Source organism: Zalophus californianus, chromosome 8 (assembly GCF_009762305.2).
Source record: "Zalophus californianus isolate mZalCal1 chromosome 8, mZalCal1.pri.v2, whole genome shotgun sequence".
Lineage (NCBI taxonomy): Eukaryota > Metazoa > Chordata > Mammalia > Carnivora > Otariidae > Zalophus > Zalophus californianus.
Genome location: NC_045602.1, coordinates 7,422,202 through 7,440,986, shown reverse-complemented (window position 1 = coordinate 7,440,986; position 18,785 = coordinate 7,422,202). Strand labels below are relative to the sequence as shown.

At 40.7% G+C, this 18,785-nt stretch overlaps 1 protein-coding gene across 2 annotated transcripts in view; it reads left to right on the top strand.

Annotated features, from left to right (window-relative positions):
- The first annotated feature begins 230 nt into the window (after nucleotides 1-230).
- ADAM17 (ADAM metallopeptidase domain 17) overlaps nucleotides 231-18,785 on the top strand; it is a 59,745-nt gene continuing 41,190 nt past the window's right edge. Inside the window, exons 1-2 of one of the 2 annotated variants that reach the window (XM_027621611.1) lie at nucleotides 231-511; nucleotides 13,424-13,556. In XM_027621611.1, coding sequence (XP_027477412.1) covers nucleotides 427-511; nucleotides 13,424-13,556 — 218 coding nt within the window. In that variant the 5' untranslated portion in view covers nucleotides 231-426. The remainder of the gene's footprint in view (nucleotides 512-13,423; nucleotides 13,557-18,785) is intronic. The other variant, XM_035728816.1, reaches the window with a different exon arrangement.

The following is an 18,785-nucleotide window of genomic DNA, read 5'->3' as shown; positions in this document are numbered from 1 at the left end:
GAGGACACAGCCGAGGCCAGGCTGGGTCGAGTCAGGACGTCTCATTCCGCGTCCGAGCAGGCGCCGGCCGCACCACCGGGGGACGGAAGGGAAGGGCGGAGGGGAGGGGACGGGGCGGGGCGCCGGCACGGGGCGGGGCGAGCGAGGGCCTCCCGGCATGCCGCGCGGCGCCGGGCTTCCGGCTGTGGGCGGTGCGGGGGTCGGCGGCGGCCGGAAGCGGGCTGAGCCGCCCTCTCGGAGCGCTGCCTGCACTTCCGGGGGCCTCAAGCCGGGCTCTAGAGTCTTCCGGTAGGCGGCGCGGGAGGAGAAAGAGTCTTGAGGGGCAGGGCCGGGCGGATCCCCTTCTCTCCCAATGTGATCAGTGTCCCAAGCCCCCGTCAGGCGAAGGCTGCCCAGAGAGGTGGAGCTGGTGGCCGGGCCGGGAACATGAGGCAGTGTCTCCTCTTCTTGACCAGCGTGGTTCCTTTCGTGCTGGCGCCGCGACCTCCGGACGATTCCCCGGAGCGACTCGGTAAAGACCCGGGAGAGTTGGCTTAGGGCCGGCGCCGGGCGCCTGGAGCGCGCTGCTTTCGGGGAAGAGCAGGGGACCAGGATCTTTCAGGTGTTTAGGGGCGGGGTATTGGACGGTGGCGCGTCCCTAAGTTTTCGGTGCAGGAAGGGGGTGTGGCTCTCGGAGTTTAGAGAAGGAAGGGAGAAGGGCTTGTCTTTCTGAATGGGAAAGGGCTCCTGGAAGGGGTCCCCGGTAGTGACTGAGGGCCTGGGAGGGGTCTGCCTCCTGAGTTTGTGTTTGGGAAGGCGGTAAGGGGGGTGGTGTTGGCTTGTGTTTGGGGAGGGAGATGTGGTCCAGGTCCCTGCCCTACTAAGGTGTGTTCCTACCAAAGCCAGGACTTGGAGGGGGGGCGGGTGCGGATAGGAAGGGCCCAAACCTGCAACAGCTCTTCCTGGCTCTGCAAGGAGCGAACTAGAATTTCTGCTGTAGGAGGTTCTTATGTAGTAATCTGGTTGGAAGGCGGTGGCTGGAGAACTCTTCTTGAACTTGAGTTTTGCGAACTTCGTAAGCATGTGCTTACTTAAATTGTAGCTTATTGGGGGTGCAGGAAGGGGGCGCTTAAACCTACCACGCCAACTCTGATACCGCTTGCATGCCTTCCTTGCCATTTTAAACAAAGAAATGATCAGGAATGACCAATTTGATCAGTTTTGAGTCCAGGAAGTAGAGGGTTCATATTTAGATTTTCTCTCTCTCTTTTATTTTTCCAACTACACCTTTTTTTAAATTTAAATTCAATTCACTTAACATATACTGTATTATTAGTTTCAGGGGTAGAATTCAGTGATTCATCGGTTGCATATGGCACCCAGTGCTCATTACATCAAGTGCCCTCCTTAATGCCCATCCCCCAATTTTACCCTCCCCCACCCACTCTTATTTAGATTTTCTAAAGAGATTGGATTTTAGGATGAACGTACATTAAGAGATGTGAAATTTGTGTAAACTTACGAAGTGTTAGGATTCCTTGCCTTAACAAAAGTTGACATATAAGACAGTTTAGTAATTAAGTATGAAACGGTATATTTTCCCAGTGTGCAAAGTTGATTTTTCATGGTTGTATTGGTCTCCAAATCCCACCATGATTCCATGTGTAGTGTTGTGCAGATTGAGACAGCAGGTGGATTTTCTTTGTAGCTAATTAAAACTTTCACATTAGTTTACTGGCAATTTTTTTATTTAATGGACAGAAATTGTAATTGACTGAGGGTATTAAAGCTGTTGAGTGTTCTCACCTGAACAGCTGTTTTGTGGTTATCTCAAATTGAAATGGATTACAGGTGACTGGTGTAATGAAAGGCAAGGGAGCTTGTTAGGAAGGGTTGAGATGTGATAAGTTAGTACATATGGAAGGAAAATTTTGAGGTAGTGGTGGTCAGGATGGAGGGATAGAGTAAGGATCTACTTCATATGTTAGAAACATGTTAATAAAAATGTTAATAGAAACAAACATGTATTTTGAGATATTAAAATTATATTTTTACTGTAACACAGCTGCTGCATTTTTATTATGCTCTTGTTCACAGGTGGAAAAATAAATAGCATGAATCCTAAGGATGTCCATAGTAAAAAGGAAAACCTTACTTTCTAGATGAATCCTCCACAACATTCACAGATCATGGAGGGGTTTTTTGTTGACTGTGTGTTTTTTTATTTGCAAAATGCTGACCACCAGTGCCAGAAAAATGCATAGCCTTACCCATTTATTCACAAAATGTTAGAAGAGCACATACTGTAGTAGGCGAGTATTATGTGTGGCATTGGAGATATATCAGACAATATGCAACTTCAAAAAGCTTTTGCATAGTGGTACAGAGAGATGTAAACAGACAATTCCAAAACAACATGGAGGAGAGTGATACAGTACATTATGGCAAGTATTGTTATCATGAAGAGGCACTGAACCTAGCCTGGGCAAGTTATCAAAGGCTCCCTGAAGGAGGTGATACTCAAGCCCAGACTTTAAGTTTAGGTAGGTGAAGAGGGGAAAATAAGGACACTCCTGGTGGGGGCACTTACACACTGTAGAGTTGAAAGGAACCTTACAGATCATGTTTTAGTTTTTAAAATAAAACAATAGGAAAAATGAGCCTCAGAAAGGCATAGTGAGTTGCCACATTCCCACAGTAAGTATATGCCTTGTGGGTATTTTTTCTTCTGAAGAATGACTTTGTGTATGTGTTTATGTTTGTGTGTGTGTGTTTGATGGCTCCAGATGTGATTAGTTGCTTAGCTTTACCATCATTTAGATTGAACTGGTCAAGATCAAAGAATAGTTTTATAGTTAAAGAGCATGGTTTATTGTAGTCTGCTGGTCTTATAAATGTTACCATAAACTCAGTATTTTAAAGAGCATGGTTTATTGTAGTCTACTGGTCTTATAAATGTTGCCATAAACTCAGTATTAAATTTCTTTTTTAAGTAAACACTACCCGCCCTGTGGGGCTCAAACTCACAACCTGAGATCAAGAATTGCATGCTGTACCAACTGAGCCAGCAGGGTGCCCCTCAGTACTAAATATTGATTAGGGATTTGATAACTTTTTTTTTTTTTAAGATTTTACTTATTTTAGAGAGAGAGTAAGAGTGGGTTAGGTGCAGAGGGAGAGAGAGAGAGAGAGAGAGAGAGAGAAGCAGGCTTCCCACTGAGCAGGGAGCCTGATGGGCTCGATTCCAGGACCCTGAGATCATGACCTGAGCCGAAGGCAGATGCTTAACCAACTGAGCCACCCAGGCACCCTGGGATTTGACATTTTTCTGAAGGATAGAAACATATACTAGAATCCTGGCTTTTGGAGTACTCCACAGGACACCCAAGATGATTTCAATTGAACTGTTATGAATTGCATAATTCAGGAAAGTTATGAGTCATGTGAACTTAGTCATGATGATATCTTGTTGAAGTTGCAGCTGGGGTGTATAAGTCTCACTCTGATTTCAAAAGTGTTTTCCCTTTGTGTTACTTTTAATAAAAGAGGATGTAGTGGGTGGAGGGAAAAAATATAGGTCACAGATGAGGGATGAAGGTTTGTATCTGAAACATATTTTGAAATTTACCTTGAGGTTATTGGTGTGGGGATTCTCCACATTGCAGTGCTTGTTTTTCATTATTGACAGGCCCATTTTGCTCAATATTTTGACATCTGGCTTCCTCTTGATGTTAATTTTGCTTACAAGCTACATTCCTTTGAAACTGAAACACCTAACCGCCCTAACTGTTCCAAGGGAGATTTTAATGCCAGTCTGCGTTGAACTAGTCGAAGAAGAGATTAAACTGTATTTCTAGAATAGAATGAAAAGTTAAGCAGAGAGCCATGGTGGAGACATTGGGAGAAATTCTTTTGGCTTTTACAGAGTTTCCAGAACATTAAGCGTAGGTGTCCTTTGAGGCCAAATGTCATTGATTTTTGGGTTCTTTACCATTTTGTATTTGTGAGGGATGGTGTTTTCAGTTGGAAGTATAATTTAAAGAAAGTCTGAAAAAGATTGATGGAGGGAAGGAGGAGTAGGAAATTGGTTTTACTGAGGTAGGGAAGTGAAATAAAGTGCTTTTTCATATATCCCTTACCTTAGCCCTAAAATCAACCAAGGGGATTGGTATCTACCTCCCCACACCGCTTCTTTCTCTCTTCCTTTCTTTTCTTTTAACATGAGTTGTAGGCCCTGACAAGTCTCATCTGCTGCCCTGGTTTCACCTAACATTTGATTGTTATTCTGGTAACTACTAAATATGTACTCTGATCTAGACTTGTTCTCTGAAGCTCCATACTCATGTGTCCAACTGCCTACTTGATATTATGGAAGTAGTCTCATTGCCTAACCTGAATTTGTGTCCCTTTCAGCTACAGAGCTGTATGGACCAATCCCGGTTTCCTTAGAGGTTCCCTTGGGTTGTGCTGACTTTTATTTGGGCTCAGAGTTTCCGTGTGACTGGCCTCGCTGGAGAATCTTGGCCCTGGTGAAGAGTTCTTGATAGGGAATTACTGAGGCAGCTCATCCTCCATGCCCCCTAACTGGTGTAAACCCAGACAATTAAGTTTTTAGGTCCCAGGCTCTGGGCTCCACTGCCTAGCAGAGAGCACTGCTCTCCTTTTTCTCATCCTTTAGTTCCAGGGAGGAATTCACCCACATCTGGGGCCTACTTCACAGTAACCTGGGCTTCTCCGGCATCATTTGGGGAGTCCTGAAGTGCATTCAGGTCTCATGTGTCTTCTACACAAGCAGACTGAACACTTCACAGCAGTCCTGGCTTTTTCTTTTCCACTTCTGACACCAGAAGATGACACTGATAGTGTCATCTTGGGAAACGCTTTGTACTCCACACAGCAGAGCAGTAGAGAGTGAGCAGAGGGCTACAGCGTTCTGCATTATACTTGCAAGTTATAGTCCAAGAATACTCAATTTATTGCAAAAAGAAAAGAAATTAAGTAAAAAGTCCACAAGTGTTCCTGGACTCTTTTCATACAACAGTTGATTCTTTTATCCTGGGACACCTGGGTGGCTCAGTGGGTTAAGCATCCGCCTTTGGCTCAAGTCATGATCTCAGGGTCTTGGGATCGAGTCCCACATCGGGCTCCCTGATCAGTGGGGAGCCTGCTTCTCTCTCTGCCTGACGCTCCCCCTGCTTGTGCGTACTCTCTCTCTCTGACAAATAAAATCTTAAAAAAAAAAATAAAACTTAAAATTGGTTTTATCTTAAAAGTGTTGACTCTGGGCTTGACGAAAGAAATATGGGTGTAGTTTGTCACTGTATCAGTCAGTGGCCATAAAAGCATATCCCAGAGATGAGACAATTTGGGTGTAAAAGAAGGATGGAGTGGTAGGTTTATGAAATCTATAGGCCACTTCACACCTATATCGAGAAAGCCAGTTTATTGCAGGCCTGAAGCTCCAGGTTTCTCCTTATTCTTTGAGAACATAGAGAAGGAATGAAGTATCAGCTGCTTTTTACTGCTCATGTCAGTGTTGAAAATCATACAGAACAGATTTGATTTCTCCCTGCCTAAAATCACTATGTGACTTATCAGTAACATAACTGCAAATATATGATAATGCGGAAAAATCCTATGTAAATGAACAATGTAATTGTAAACTATATGAAGAACAAGAAGTAGTGTGGAACTCCAGAATCTTTCAGCATCCAGCTGTCCCCTTCTGTCAACTCCCCCCCCAAACCTCCTACTCGTGTTTTTTTTTTTTATCTCAGTGAATGTGGTGCCACTATCTTACCCACGTACCAATGCCAGAAACTTGGGGGTCTTTTCGTGATCTCCGCCTGGATTGCTTGGCTGCTTACTAGCTGATTTCCCAGACTCTGGTCTTGTTCCCTCCCACGCTCCACACTGCAGTCATGGTGAAATTTCGTATAGCTGTTGCCTTATCCACAATCCAAAATCCTTAACTTAGTTCCCTGGCCCGTTGTGACCGAATTCTGCCTGCCTCCAGTCTCACACCTCTTCCCATCTGTGTGCCGTTGTGTCCTCCGGCTTCAATGAGTTGCTTTCATTTCTTTGAGAATTATGCTCTGTGTTTCTTGGGGACCTCGGCGTATGTCTTATGCCCTCTCCTCAGAACCCTCTCCTTTCTTTCTCTTGGTGGTCTCCTCATCCTTTTGGTCTTAACTTCAATACTGTTTCCCTGGGAAAGCATCCTTCGCTCGCCAGGCAGGGGTCATCCTCCTGCTCTGTCCTTCCATAACTTCTTTGCCACTTCCTCTCCCTTGGTACTTTACATACTTTGTAATTTCTGTGTATGGTGTGGTCTTTCCTCCAGTGTCATAATATCAGAAATATATTTCTCTTTCTTTCCATTATATCCCTAGTGCCTGGAAGGTGGAACATTTCAGTAAATGCTGAAGAAACGAATAGGAGGGGTCTGGTGGAAGGGAGGAAAATGAAGTGCAGAATGTGTATTCAGGAAAGGAGCGGTGGGGGTGGCAAAGATACAAAAGCGGTGAGGGCGGGTAGCGTCTCTAAGACTAGAAACTAACTGGACACGGGAGGCCGAGTGAGGGAAACCATAGCATGTGGCAGAGAAGAGCGGGGAGGGTTGGGCAGGGGATACCTAAATAAAGTAGTGCTCTAGTTTGACCTTTTGAATTGTGTCTGTTATTTTCTAATTTTGTGTTTGTAGCCAGCTAAAATGAGAAAAGCTCAGTTGTTTACTGCTGGACTGCTGGAATAGCTTGTAGAAAGCAGGGAAGGTGTTCCCTGGGCAGCCATTGTGTGGAGTGCTAAGAAAGATAATTAAGTGGCTTGTACTTAAGTTTATTGAGAGATTTGGATATAGATAAAAGATAAACTCTTGGGAAGTGTTTCAGATTCTGTTGAAAAAGCTATAGAAAGTTGAGATTACCAGTGGTTGGAATTTTGGAGGTGAAGTAGGGTGAAACTCCCAAGTATCTGAGAGGCTCCTTGCTAGTGAAGGGCTGTCGTGAGAGCAGGATCTCTGCTTGCGGCGTGAGGGGAGTGCCTGTCCCAGGTTGTCTGGGATGGCTCCAGGGCACCCAGTGTGAGCTATCTAGCTATTATAAGAGGACAAATTACAGTTGAAACACATTAGTTAGGTATTTTAAAGTGCTTTAGCAAGCTACATTTTAAAAGTGCTTATTGTGGAAAATATATGTAAAGATAACCAGTGATGTTACTATCGTGCTCTTTCTTTTTTCTAGACCTATTTTTATACAGAGTTAAGATCATGCAATATGAATAGTTTTTTTAATCTACGCTTGTTTAATATTATAGTGTATTTTCCCATGTTCTTAAAAATCTGTTGTTACCAGCAGTTTTAATGATTGTAGATTTTTCTTTGGTCATTTGGAAGTGCTATAGTTTATCTGTTTCTCCATCCTTGTTTCTGATTTTTGTTCTTAAAAATAATGCAAGGCTGAACAAGGTCCATCTTTGTGCCTAAAGCTTTTATCTTTACTTTGAGCTGCTTCCTTGAGCCTAGTTCAGTGGTTCTCAAAGCTGAGTGCATCAGCATCACCTGGAAGGCATGTTAAACACAGATCGCTGGGCCTCAACCCAAGGATTTCTGATTGAGTAGGACTGAGAGGAGACCTGAAAACTGGCCTTTCTAACAAGTTCCCAGGTGATGCTGCTGGTGTGGGGACCATACTTTGAGAACAACTGGCTTGTGTTATTGACAATGACACTACAGTATTGAGGTTAAGTTTCTCAGGCAGTAGGAGTGATTATGATCTTGAATGAAACTGAATTCATGTACCAACCTGTATCAGGGAAGTTGAAGAGCTGTAAAGGATTGTATCAGCATCTCAGCATTGAGGATTTATGCAATTTGTAGACACAGCAATGCTGTTTTTTTGCAAGGTGCTGTGCTGGGTTTTGTGAGGTAAGGGTACTGTGAATAATACAGCCCAGCTCCCTTTCGGCTGTTTTACAGTCTCTTTGTGAGAGAAGACAAATATAATACAAAAGTGCCAGAAAAAAGGTAGTAACAAAGGGCTACAGCATTCAGAGGGAGGCGAGGCCATGTTTGGTCAACACATCAAAACGTAGGAAGCCGAGAAATAGAAGGTCCAGGAAGAGCTAGGTTTTGTTTGTTTTTAAGATTTTTATTTATTTGACAGAGAGAAGGTGCGAGAGAGCGTGAGCACAAGCAGGGGGAGCGGCAGGCAGAGGGAGAGGGAGAAGCAGGCTACCCACTGAGCAAGGAGCCTGATGTGGGGCTTGATCAGAGGGAGAGGGAGAAGCAGGCTACCCACTGAGCAAGGAGCCTGATGTGGGGCTTGATCCCAGGACCCTGGGATCATGACCTGAGCCGAAGGCGGACACTTAACTGGCTGAGCCACCCAGGTGCCCCTAGGAGATACACACACACACACACACACACACACACACACACACACACACACACACACACACACACACACACACACACACACACACACACACACACACACACACACACACACATTGGCTGAGCCACCCAGGTGCCCCTAGGAGATACACACACACACACACACACACACACACACACACACACACACACACACACACACACACACACACACACGTATATAGGCTATATATTTAACTTAAAAAAAATTTATTTAAAGTAGGCTCCACACCCAGTATGGGGCTTGAACTCATGACCCCGAGATCAGGAGTCTCACACTCTACCGACTGAGCCATGCAGGCACTCCAGAGCCAGGATATTTTTAAGGTTTTTCACAAGTATGACATCAGTGAAGCTTGGGGTTTTCAGCCAGAGAAGCTCAAGTTCAAATCTTGGTTCTGTGCTAAATTAGCTTTGTGATGTACTTCTCCTTGAGCTTGTTTCTCCATCTGTCAAAAGGGGATACTACATCAGGTATGTTTGTATAGATTACATAATAAAACACCCAGCAAGGTGTCTTGTAGGAAACACACACTCAGAAATTGTTGAATAGGGACACCTGGCTGGCTCAGTCGGTAGAGCATGTGAATCTTGATCTTGGGCCCATGAGTTGGAGCCCCACGTTGGGCATGGAGCCTACGTTTAAAAAAAAAAAAAAAAGTTGAATGAATGGTAAGCTTCTTGAAGGTTTTTCATTGGTGCTGCTAAGCCTTGTAATTAACAAGGCCAAATCACCAAGGACCATCTATTGGCATAAAAGTGATTGATGCCTTTTGAAACAGCCGTTCTACGGGTTAAATTTTAAAGGAAGTTTTGTTGATGGAAAACGAGTGGTACCCAATAGATGTGAACTTTGCTGCCACTTTATTTAATATTATCTTGAGTTAGAGCCTTGGATGGGTTTTTTTTTTTTAAGATTTTTTGCATTTATTTTAGAGCAAACATGTGCACATTGGGGGAGGGGCAGAGGGAGGAGAGAAACAGACTCCCCACTGAGCACAGAGCCCCACACGGTGCTTTTGAGCCTGAGGTCGTGACCTGAGCCGAAATCAAGAGTCAGTCGCTTATCTGACTGAGCCACCGTGGTGCCCTGACTTGGGTGGACTTTGATGACATTTACTTTCATCATATCACATCATGCTTACCTCTTGTTTTCTTCAGGTTTTAAATACTGTGTAACAGTGAAGCATTTTTCTTTTGGCCACTCTTTATAAACAGGCCCTGCCTACTCCCTGTCTTTGCTCTTCTGCCTCAGTGTCCACAGCACTGACCTATATTGTGCATTGTCTCTCCCACACTAAAATGAGTGCTGCAGTAGGTAAGGACTTTGCTCTATTTAATGCTGTATCAGTACTGAGACCAGAGCCTGGCATGTAATAGTGAATTAATGAATTGGTGAGTGGAGAAGAGGGAGAAGAGTATTGGGTGGTCTTGTGGGCATATTTTAAACTCAGTAACAATATACTTGTATTTTAAGCTCCTGGTGCTATATTTTAAGGACATTCTAAGTCCAGTGGAATGATTTTGAATACCATTGCTTCTGTAGTGATATTTGTTGAGAGAAAAGGAAAGCATCAGCTCAAATATTTTTAGACAGTTTCTACAGAGATTTCAGTCACCAAAATTCTCTTCCAAAAATCCTCCTGATTTTGGACGAGGCAGCAGAGTTGCTGATGAAAAGTGACTTACATGGGTATCATATACTTTATAGTGTTTACTTTTGCTCTACACCAAATAAAAACATTTTGTTTTATCTTTAGGGCAGCACATCTTTGCTTTTCTTGGGTTCCAAGTCAATTGGGTAAAACAATTAATGTTGGTTTTTTTTCAGGGATTAGTTTGGTCATATCACTTCTAATGTCCAGTGGATTGATCATTCTGTGTCTGTTGAGGGCAGCAGTGTTTGGGTTGTTACCACTTTTTTGCTCTTTAATTTGGAATATGTAATTTCTCTGTAAAGATTTACTTTCGGTTTGCTCAGGCCATTAATACATTTGTTCATTTGTTGCTCTTTCATACTACACATCAATTGATAAGGAATTGATGTATCCCCAGCTTAGCAGTGGTCAGGTCAAGTTGGTCACCTTCATCTTAGAAATTCTAAACAGGCAAGCTGGAAATGCCTTGAATTTAGAATTTAGCTGATAATGTAATATGACACCCTGAGATACCAAAATTATTAGTATCTAGTATGAATATGAACTCATGTTCAGATTCCCTAATTGTCACAAATATCTTTCCACATTGATTTGTTTGATGTAGGATCCAAAAAGGTTCACACATTGGCTTGCTTGCTGTGTTCTTGTCTAGAGTAGTCCCTGCTTATCTATGGGGGGATACGTTCCAAGACCCCCAGTGGATGCCTGAAACTGTGGATAGTACTGAACCCTATGACAGAATGTTTTTCCTGTACATACATACCTACGGTAAAGTTTCATTTCTAAATTAGGCATAATAAGAGATTAACAACAGTAATAATAAAACAGAACAATTATAACAATAGACTGTAATAAAAGTCACATGAATGTGGTCTCTCCCAAAATCCTTTCTTTTTTAATCTTTAAATTTTTTTATTGTTATGTTAATCACCGTACATTACATCATTAGTTTTTGATGTAGTGTTCCATGATTCACTGTTTGTGCATAACACCCAGTGCTCCACGCAGAACGTGCCCTCTTTAATACCCATCACCAGGCTAACCCATCCCCCCACCCCCCTCCCCTCTAGAACCCTCGGTTTGTTTTTCAGAGTCCATCGTCTCTCATGGTTCGTCTCCCCCTCCGATTTACTCCCCTTCGTTCTTCCCCTCCTGCTATCTTCTTCTTTTTTTTTTCTTAACATATATTGCATTATTTGTTTCAGAGGTACAGATCCGTGATTCAACAGTCTTGCACAATTCACAGCGCTCACCATAGCCCATACCCTCCCCAATGTCTATCACCCAGCCACCCCGTCCCTCCCACCCCCCCATCACCACTCCAGCAACCCTCATTTTGTTTCCTGAGATTAAGAATTCCTCATATCAGTGAGGTCATATGATACATGTCTTTCTCTGATTGACTTATTTCACTCAGCATAACCCCCTCCAGTTCCATCCGTGTCGTTGCAAATGGCAAGATCTCATTCCTTTTGATGGCTGCATAATATTCCATTGTGTATATATACCTCCTCTTCTTTATCCATTCATCTGTTGATGGACATCTTGGCTCTTTCCACGGTTTGGCTATTGTGGACATTGCTGCTATAAACATCGGGGTGCACATACACCTTCGGATCCCTACATTTGTATCTTTGTGGTAAACACCCAGTAGTGCAATGGCTGGATCGTATGGTAGCTCTATTTTCAACTTTTTGAGGAACCTCCATACTGTTTTCCAGAGTGGTTGCACCAGCTTGCATTCCCGCCAACAGTGTAGGAGGGTTCCCCTTTCTCCGCATCCCCGCCAACATCTGTCATTTCCTGACTTGTTCATTTTAGCCATTCTGACTGGTGTGAGGGGGTATCTCATTGAGGTTTTGATTTGGATTTCCCTGATGCCGAGCGATGTGGAGCACCTTTGCACGTGTCTGTTGGCCATTTGGATGTCTTCTTTGGAAAAATGTCTGTTCATGTCTTCTGCCCATTTCTTGTTTGGATTATTTGTCCTTTGGGTGTTGAGTTTGAGAAGTTCTTTATAGATTTTGGATACTAGCCCTTTATCTGATATGTCATTTGCAAATATTTTCTCCCATTCTGTTGGTTGTCTTTTGGTTTTGTGGACTGCTTCTTTTGCTGTGCAAAAGCTTTGATCTTGATGAAATCCCAATAGTTCATTTTTGCCCTTGCTTCCCTTGCCTTTGGCGATGTTTCTAGGAAGAAGTTGCTGCCTGTGTTCTTTAGGATTTTGATGGACTCCTGTCTCACATTTAGGTCTTTCAACCATTTGGAGTCTATTTTTGTGTGTGGTGTAAGGAAATGCTCCAGTTTCATTCTTCTGCATGTGGCTGTCCAATTTTCCCAACACCATTTGTTGAAGAGACTGTCTTTTTTCCATTGGACATTCTTGCCTGTTTTGTCAAAGATGAGTTGACCACAGAGTTGAGGGTCCATTTCTGGGCTCTCTATCCTGTTCCATTGATCTATGTGTCTGTTTTTGTGCCAGTACCATACTGTCTTGATGATGACAGCTTTGTAATAGAGGTGGAAGTCCGGAATTGAGATGCCGCCAGCTTTGCTTTTCTTTTTCAATATTCCTCTGGCTATTCGGGGTCTCTTCTGGTTCCATACAAATTTTAGGATTATTTGTTCCATTTCTTTGAAAAAAGTGGATGGTATTTTGATGGGGATTGCATGTTTTTTTTTTTTAAGTGAGCTCTCTGCCCAATGTGGGGCTTGAACTCACAACTCCAAGATCAAGAATTGCATGCTCTACCAACTGAGCCAGCCAGGTGCCCCTCCTCAGATCTTCTTTTACTGTACTTACCCTTCTTGTGATGCTGTGAGATGATAAACTGCATATATGTTGAGGTGAAGTGAAGTGAATGATGTAGGCATTTTGACCTGGTGTTAGGCTCATGTGTACTGACCTCCTGACAGACCACAGCTGACCTCAGGTAACTGAAACCTCGCAACTCGAAACCTCAGATAAGAGAGGACCACTGTATTGTGTCTCTGCCTGTCCCTTCTTTCCCATACCATTTATTTCCTGAAGATATTGGGTCATTTATTCTGTAGGAATTCTGACATTCTGGATGTGGCTGATTGCTTCCTAAGGTTGTTAGTTAATTTGGCAGTCTAATCCCGTTGTCTTAAAAACTGGAAGTTAGGTCTTGATTAAATTCAGGTTTAATTTGTGTGTGGTTTTTTTTTTTTTTGCTTTTTATTTATCTGTTTTGGCAAGAATGCTTCATAGGTTGTGCTTAGCACTTCAAAATGTGTTATGTCAGAGTTTGTTGTCAGACCTTGTCATTTTAGTGATATTAAAATTGATCAGTAAATTTAGGTGTTAATAACCTTTTTACCTTTGTTTCAGAAAAGCTTGATTCTTTACTCTCAGACTACGATATCCTCTCTTTATCCAATATCCAACAGCACTCAGTAAGAAAAAGGGATCTGCGGGCCTCAACACATTTAGAAACACTACTGACTTTTTCAGCCTTGAAAAGGTAATTTGAACTATTTATAAAAAAAATATTGGGGCAATGGGGGACTTAGTTTGGCAAAAGTAGAAAAATAAGGGTGTTTACTGGAGCCTTAGGAAGTTACATTTTAAAAATTTGTAATTGATATAATTACAGTCATAATTCTTATATTGCTTATTGCTTATTCTAAAGTTTATAGTGATGATTATTAAAACAAGCAAATGGGTATTCCAAAGGTATTTATGGTAATAATGTTTGTGGGATTCTAACAAAGGATTTTAATTAATTGCATGATTTATGATACCGTAAAATATTGAATGCTACTTTAGAACCATCAACTGTGTACTAAATATTATCTTCATTTTATATGTGAAGACACTGAGGTTTAGAGATCAAGGATTTGTTCAGGACCCCACAGCCTTGTGGTAAGCTGGATAGAGAAATCAGTGCTCTGTGTGTATTGAGTTCCTCTTACATTGTGGCATAAATTGATGTGGTCTTTTCTTTCTTTTCTTTTGCTTTCTCTTATGTTTTGCAGATATAAATCTGTTAGATGATTGCAGGCCTCTTTCTGAAGTCATTTTAGGGAGCTTTACTAATATTAAAACACACACTGAGAGGTGTAAATGGACTGAATCACTCTGAATTTGTAGGTTAGGCCTTCCCCAACAAATGGGGAAGGCCTGTTTTTTTATTTTTTTAATCGTTTTATTTTTTTAAAATTTTATTTATTGAGAGAAAGAGAGAGAGAATGAGCCGGGGGAGGGGCAGAGGGAGAAGCAGACTCTCTGCTCAGCAGGGAGCCCAATGTGGGGCTCGATCCCAGGACTCTGGGATCATGACCTGAGCTGAAAGCAGATGCTTAACTTACTGAGCTGCCCAGGTGCCCCCCGAAGAAATATTTTTAAAAAAAGAAAATAATACATAAACTTGGTTTAAAAAGCAAACTATGGAGGGTATAAGAAATTTTCACTTCTCCTCAAACTTCGTTGACCTAGAGAGGTTTCCCAAATAAACCTCTAAAGATTTTAATGTATATTTTTTGCATGTAGATCTGTGTACGTGTAGGTAATATAGATAAGTATATTTACCTCATTTTTAACAGCTGCATAAATATTCCTATTGCATAGAATTGTAACAGTTTGTTGGCTAATAACTTATAAATACATATTGTTTAACCAAAGTGATTTTTGTTTTCTATAGCAAACAGTGCTTCAATAAATATCTTTGTGAATATACCTTGTCTAGGTATTTTTGCAGGATACATTCCTGAAAGGAGAATGAGTCAAGGGTATACATACTGTAAATGTTTACTGATGTTACCATATTTCTTCCTAAAGACATTAGCCCAATTTATTCTTCTAGCAGCAGTGTATGAGCTTACCTGTTTCCTGTTATCCTTGGCAATATGAGGTTTTATCAGCCTTTAATTTTTGTCCCTGTGAAAGGGGATGGTGTCTCATATTTGTCTTGATTTTCATTTTGTGTGAAATTGAGCATCTTTTCATGTGTTTATGAGTTATTTATTTTTCTCTGTCTACCTTTTTGTATCCTTTTACCATTTTTCTGATTGGTTTATTTGGATCCTGAACTGTAGTCATGCTTAGTATATTTACCATATGTGTAACTGATATTTTATGCAAATATATTTTACAATATCTTTTTGGTATTTTTTTTAGTTATTGCCATCATCCTTAGATTATTTTTGAATAATTTCTGTCAGAGTTCATGTCAAAATATTGTCATATTGGTTATCCAGCTTCCAGACCTATAGCAAATTTGAACAGTGATGTTAATAATAATCATAGTCTGTCTACTACTTACTTTGTGTAATTTACTTGAGGAGGCACTTTGCACATGCCTCTAATTCTCACTGCGCTCCACAAAGTTTTCGTTACTCTGCTTTTGGGGAAAAAAATTGAGACTCACAGAGGTTGGGTAACTTGCTCAAGGTCACTCAGCTAGTGAATGGAAGACAAAGGATTTGAATACAAGCCTGTGCTGTTTCTGCTGTGCCCATAGGGATTTTGGTGAAGGAGCAGATATAGTATTTTTTTTTTTTAAAGATTTTATTTATTTGTTAGAGCACAAGCAGGGGGAGAGGCAGACAGATCAAGAAGCAGGCTCCCCACTGAGCAGGGGACCCGATATAGGACTCGTTCCCAGGACCCTGGGATCACGACCTGAGGCGAAGGCAGCCGCTTAACCAACTGAGCCACCCAGGCATCCCAGGAGTGGGTATAGTATTAAGATATAAATTAGGAGCAAAGGATAAGGGGAAAACTGCAAAATAACTCAAAATTTAGCTTTCTAGGTTTTTTTTAGGTTAGGTTTGAGGTGACTCGTAGAGTCTTTTCTATGGGGGGAAATACTCTCATAATCTCACACATTCCTCTCTTTCAGGTCTCATAGATGACATTGGTTCTTTAAGAAAATGTTCAACAATATCTACGGATTATCTCTCTGTGTAAAGAAGCAGGGAGATTTGTAATTTATTTGACAGGGTTTCCATCTTAAGGGTTTTTTTTTTTCTTCAAGATTTTATTATTTGAGAGAGTGAGAGTGAGAGAGAGCAGAAGCTGGGCGTGGAGCAGGGGCAGAGGGTGAGGGAGCAGACTCCCCACTGAGCAGAGAGCCAGAGGTGACTTGGGGCTCGATCCCAGAGGTCTGGCGTCGTGTCCTGAGCCAAAGCTAGGTGCTTAACCAACTGAACCACCCAGGTGCCCCCATCTTAAGTGTTTAAATGGAAATGTATCTGTGTAGGAGAACTTTGGATCAGGTACTTTAAAATAGTTTATTTAACCCTGAAAACTATTCAGTTATTAGTAGGTGGCATTATGGTATTATTTTCATTTGTAAATGAAGATACTTAGATTCAGAGATTAAGGCCATGAGTAAGTGGTGGAGACAGGATTTGAGCTAGGTTTGTCAGACTCCAAAGCCCTTTCTGTTAATGCTGTGTTAAAAGAAAACAAAGTGGGATATTTGAAATGATCAGTTTATATGGGGCCGAACTTACCAATGTGAAGCTGCTCATTACTTGATGGTAATTGTAAATGATTAGATTTTCTGGTTTTAGACAGTAGTGGAAGGCAAGGTAATTTAAACCAAGGTCATAAAATTGAATTTGTATATGACTATTATAGTAGCAGTTGAAAAGCATGGAAACACTGAGAAATTGTATGGGGAGTTAAAAAGTAGTTTTATAAAGAAAAAACCTGAAATTTGCCTAGAAGTTAACATTTCCTCTGTTTTATAAATCAAGAAATACTATTATTCTAAAGTAATGAAAAAGTGAAAAATATTATTTTACTACTTTTTGATAGTTACTTTTTTTTTAACGTTGCACCTTTAAAAAAAGATTTAGATATTTCTCTTAAAAGTGAAATATCCCAAATTATTTGACGAGGGCTAGAACTAGTAAAGAAATGGAAGTGATACATATCCAGCTAAATGGACCGTTAAAAATAGACATGAGGTGCAAACTCCCAGTCATAAATAAGTCATGGGGATGTAATGTACAGTGTGGTGACTATAGTTAATATTGTATTGCATATGTGAAATTTACTAGGAGAGTAGATCTTAAAAGTTCTCATCATAAGAAAATAAATTGGTAACTATATATGGTGACATTTAATTAGACATTGTGTAATATATACAAAAAGGAAATACTGTCAATTCAGGTGGATTAACACTAGTTTGTAGTTACTGTAAATCCTTAAAACTCAGATAAATGAAAATGCTAAAGGAAGTCTATAAGTACATGACTTCACATAATTTTGGGAAGATAAAGTAAAATATAAATTGTGACCGACATATCCTGTTGGAGGTTTTATAGCTCAAAGGTGAAGATTGGAAAATCAGAAAACAGGAATTTTACCATCCGTTGGTCCTTATCTTTATAGAAGAGCAGATTCTTAGTGTAGAAAACAAAGAATGCAATTTCAGTGATTTTTCTAGAAAGAACGTTAAGTAAAAGTAATATTAAGACTCCTAAAGGGCTCTGAAACTGAATAATGCATTTAGAATAGGGATGCTTTTTTTTTTTTTTTTAATAACAAAGTCGTCAGCATAACAAAGAAATGTAGCTGTGAATGTGTGGGAAGATCGGTTTTAGGCGAACAGGAGAAAATGTTCTAAGGATTTTTTAAATAATGTTCTATTGTCTCTCTTTCTCTTTGACCATTGAAAAACCACAGGCGAACTAAAATTACCTTGTTATGCTCAATAAGTTAAAAATATTTGTTGCTATGGAGACAGTCCTAGTCTAAATTCTTTCTGGCAGTTTAGACTTAGACAAACCCATGGGGAAGTAACATTTCATAGTTTCAATCCCATGGCTGACAAAATTTGTTCCTGTGGTTGAGATGAAAAACATACCTTTGTCTTTGGTGTTCCTGGGCACATTTAAAGGATAAATAATAATTGAAAAATTCTTGCTCACCACACCCAGATTTTATGTCAGGACTGAAACTGGTAGAAAACAAAAGAATATCAAGCCAACTAAAGAGCTGGAGTATGTATTTTAATGTCTGTGTTGGATACCTTATATTTATTTTCCTCATAGGAAAATTCCTCATAGCAAATTCCTCATAGAAAATTTCCTCATAGCAAAATTCCTCATAGGAATTGTGGATTAATTTTTTTCAGGATAAGTTCTCTTTAGAAGGAGAAAAAAGGCATGAGTGCTTTTAAATATAGAAAGTAGCAATTATTAATTTTGCACAGCAGTAAGACCAGCTTGATTGCTAGAGGCAGCACGTACAGGCTTTTGAAATAAAGGAAGTTCAGTTTCCAATTTCATCATTTACTAGCTGTGTAATCTTGAGTATATTGATTGACCTCCAGCCAGCAGTATTTACTGTGTGAAGTGGAGACAGTGTAAGCAGAGTTTAGTGCAGAATAGGTATTCAATAAGTCATATCTAATAATACCAGTCTTTGATAAATTTTTCAGACAAGCAGGATTCCAACTTAAATTGGAATCCACATGTGTTTCCTTATTCTTCATGGTCTCCAGGAAAGATGAAAGCATAAGCTGTTTGAATCTCCGCCCCCTCCCCCCAAATCTGGTCTTTTTTTTGGTTTGCCAAATTCTTACAGCTAAAGAAATTCGTCAAAAAAAAATTTTTTTTTTTGTCTATTCATCTTTATAGGTGATATAATGCTAAGTACCTAGTAAAACAGTAGTTATAACTTGCATAGTGTTTTATTAATGTCAGCTCTCTGTCAGCTTATTTTTTAAGTAAGTTTA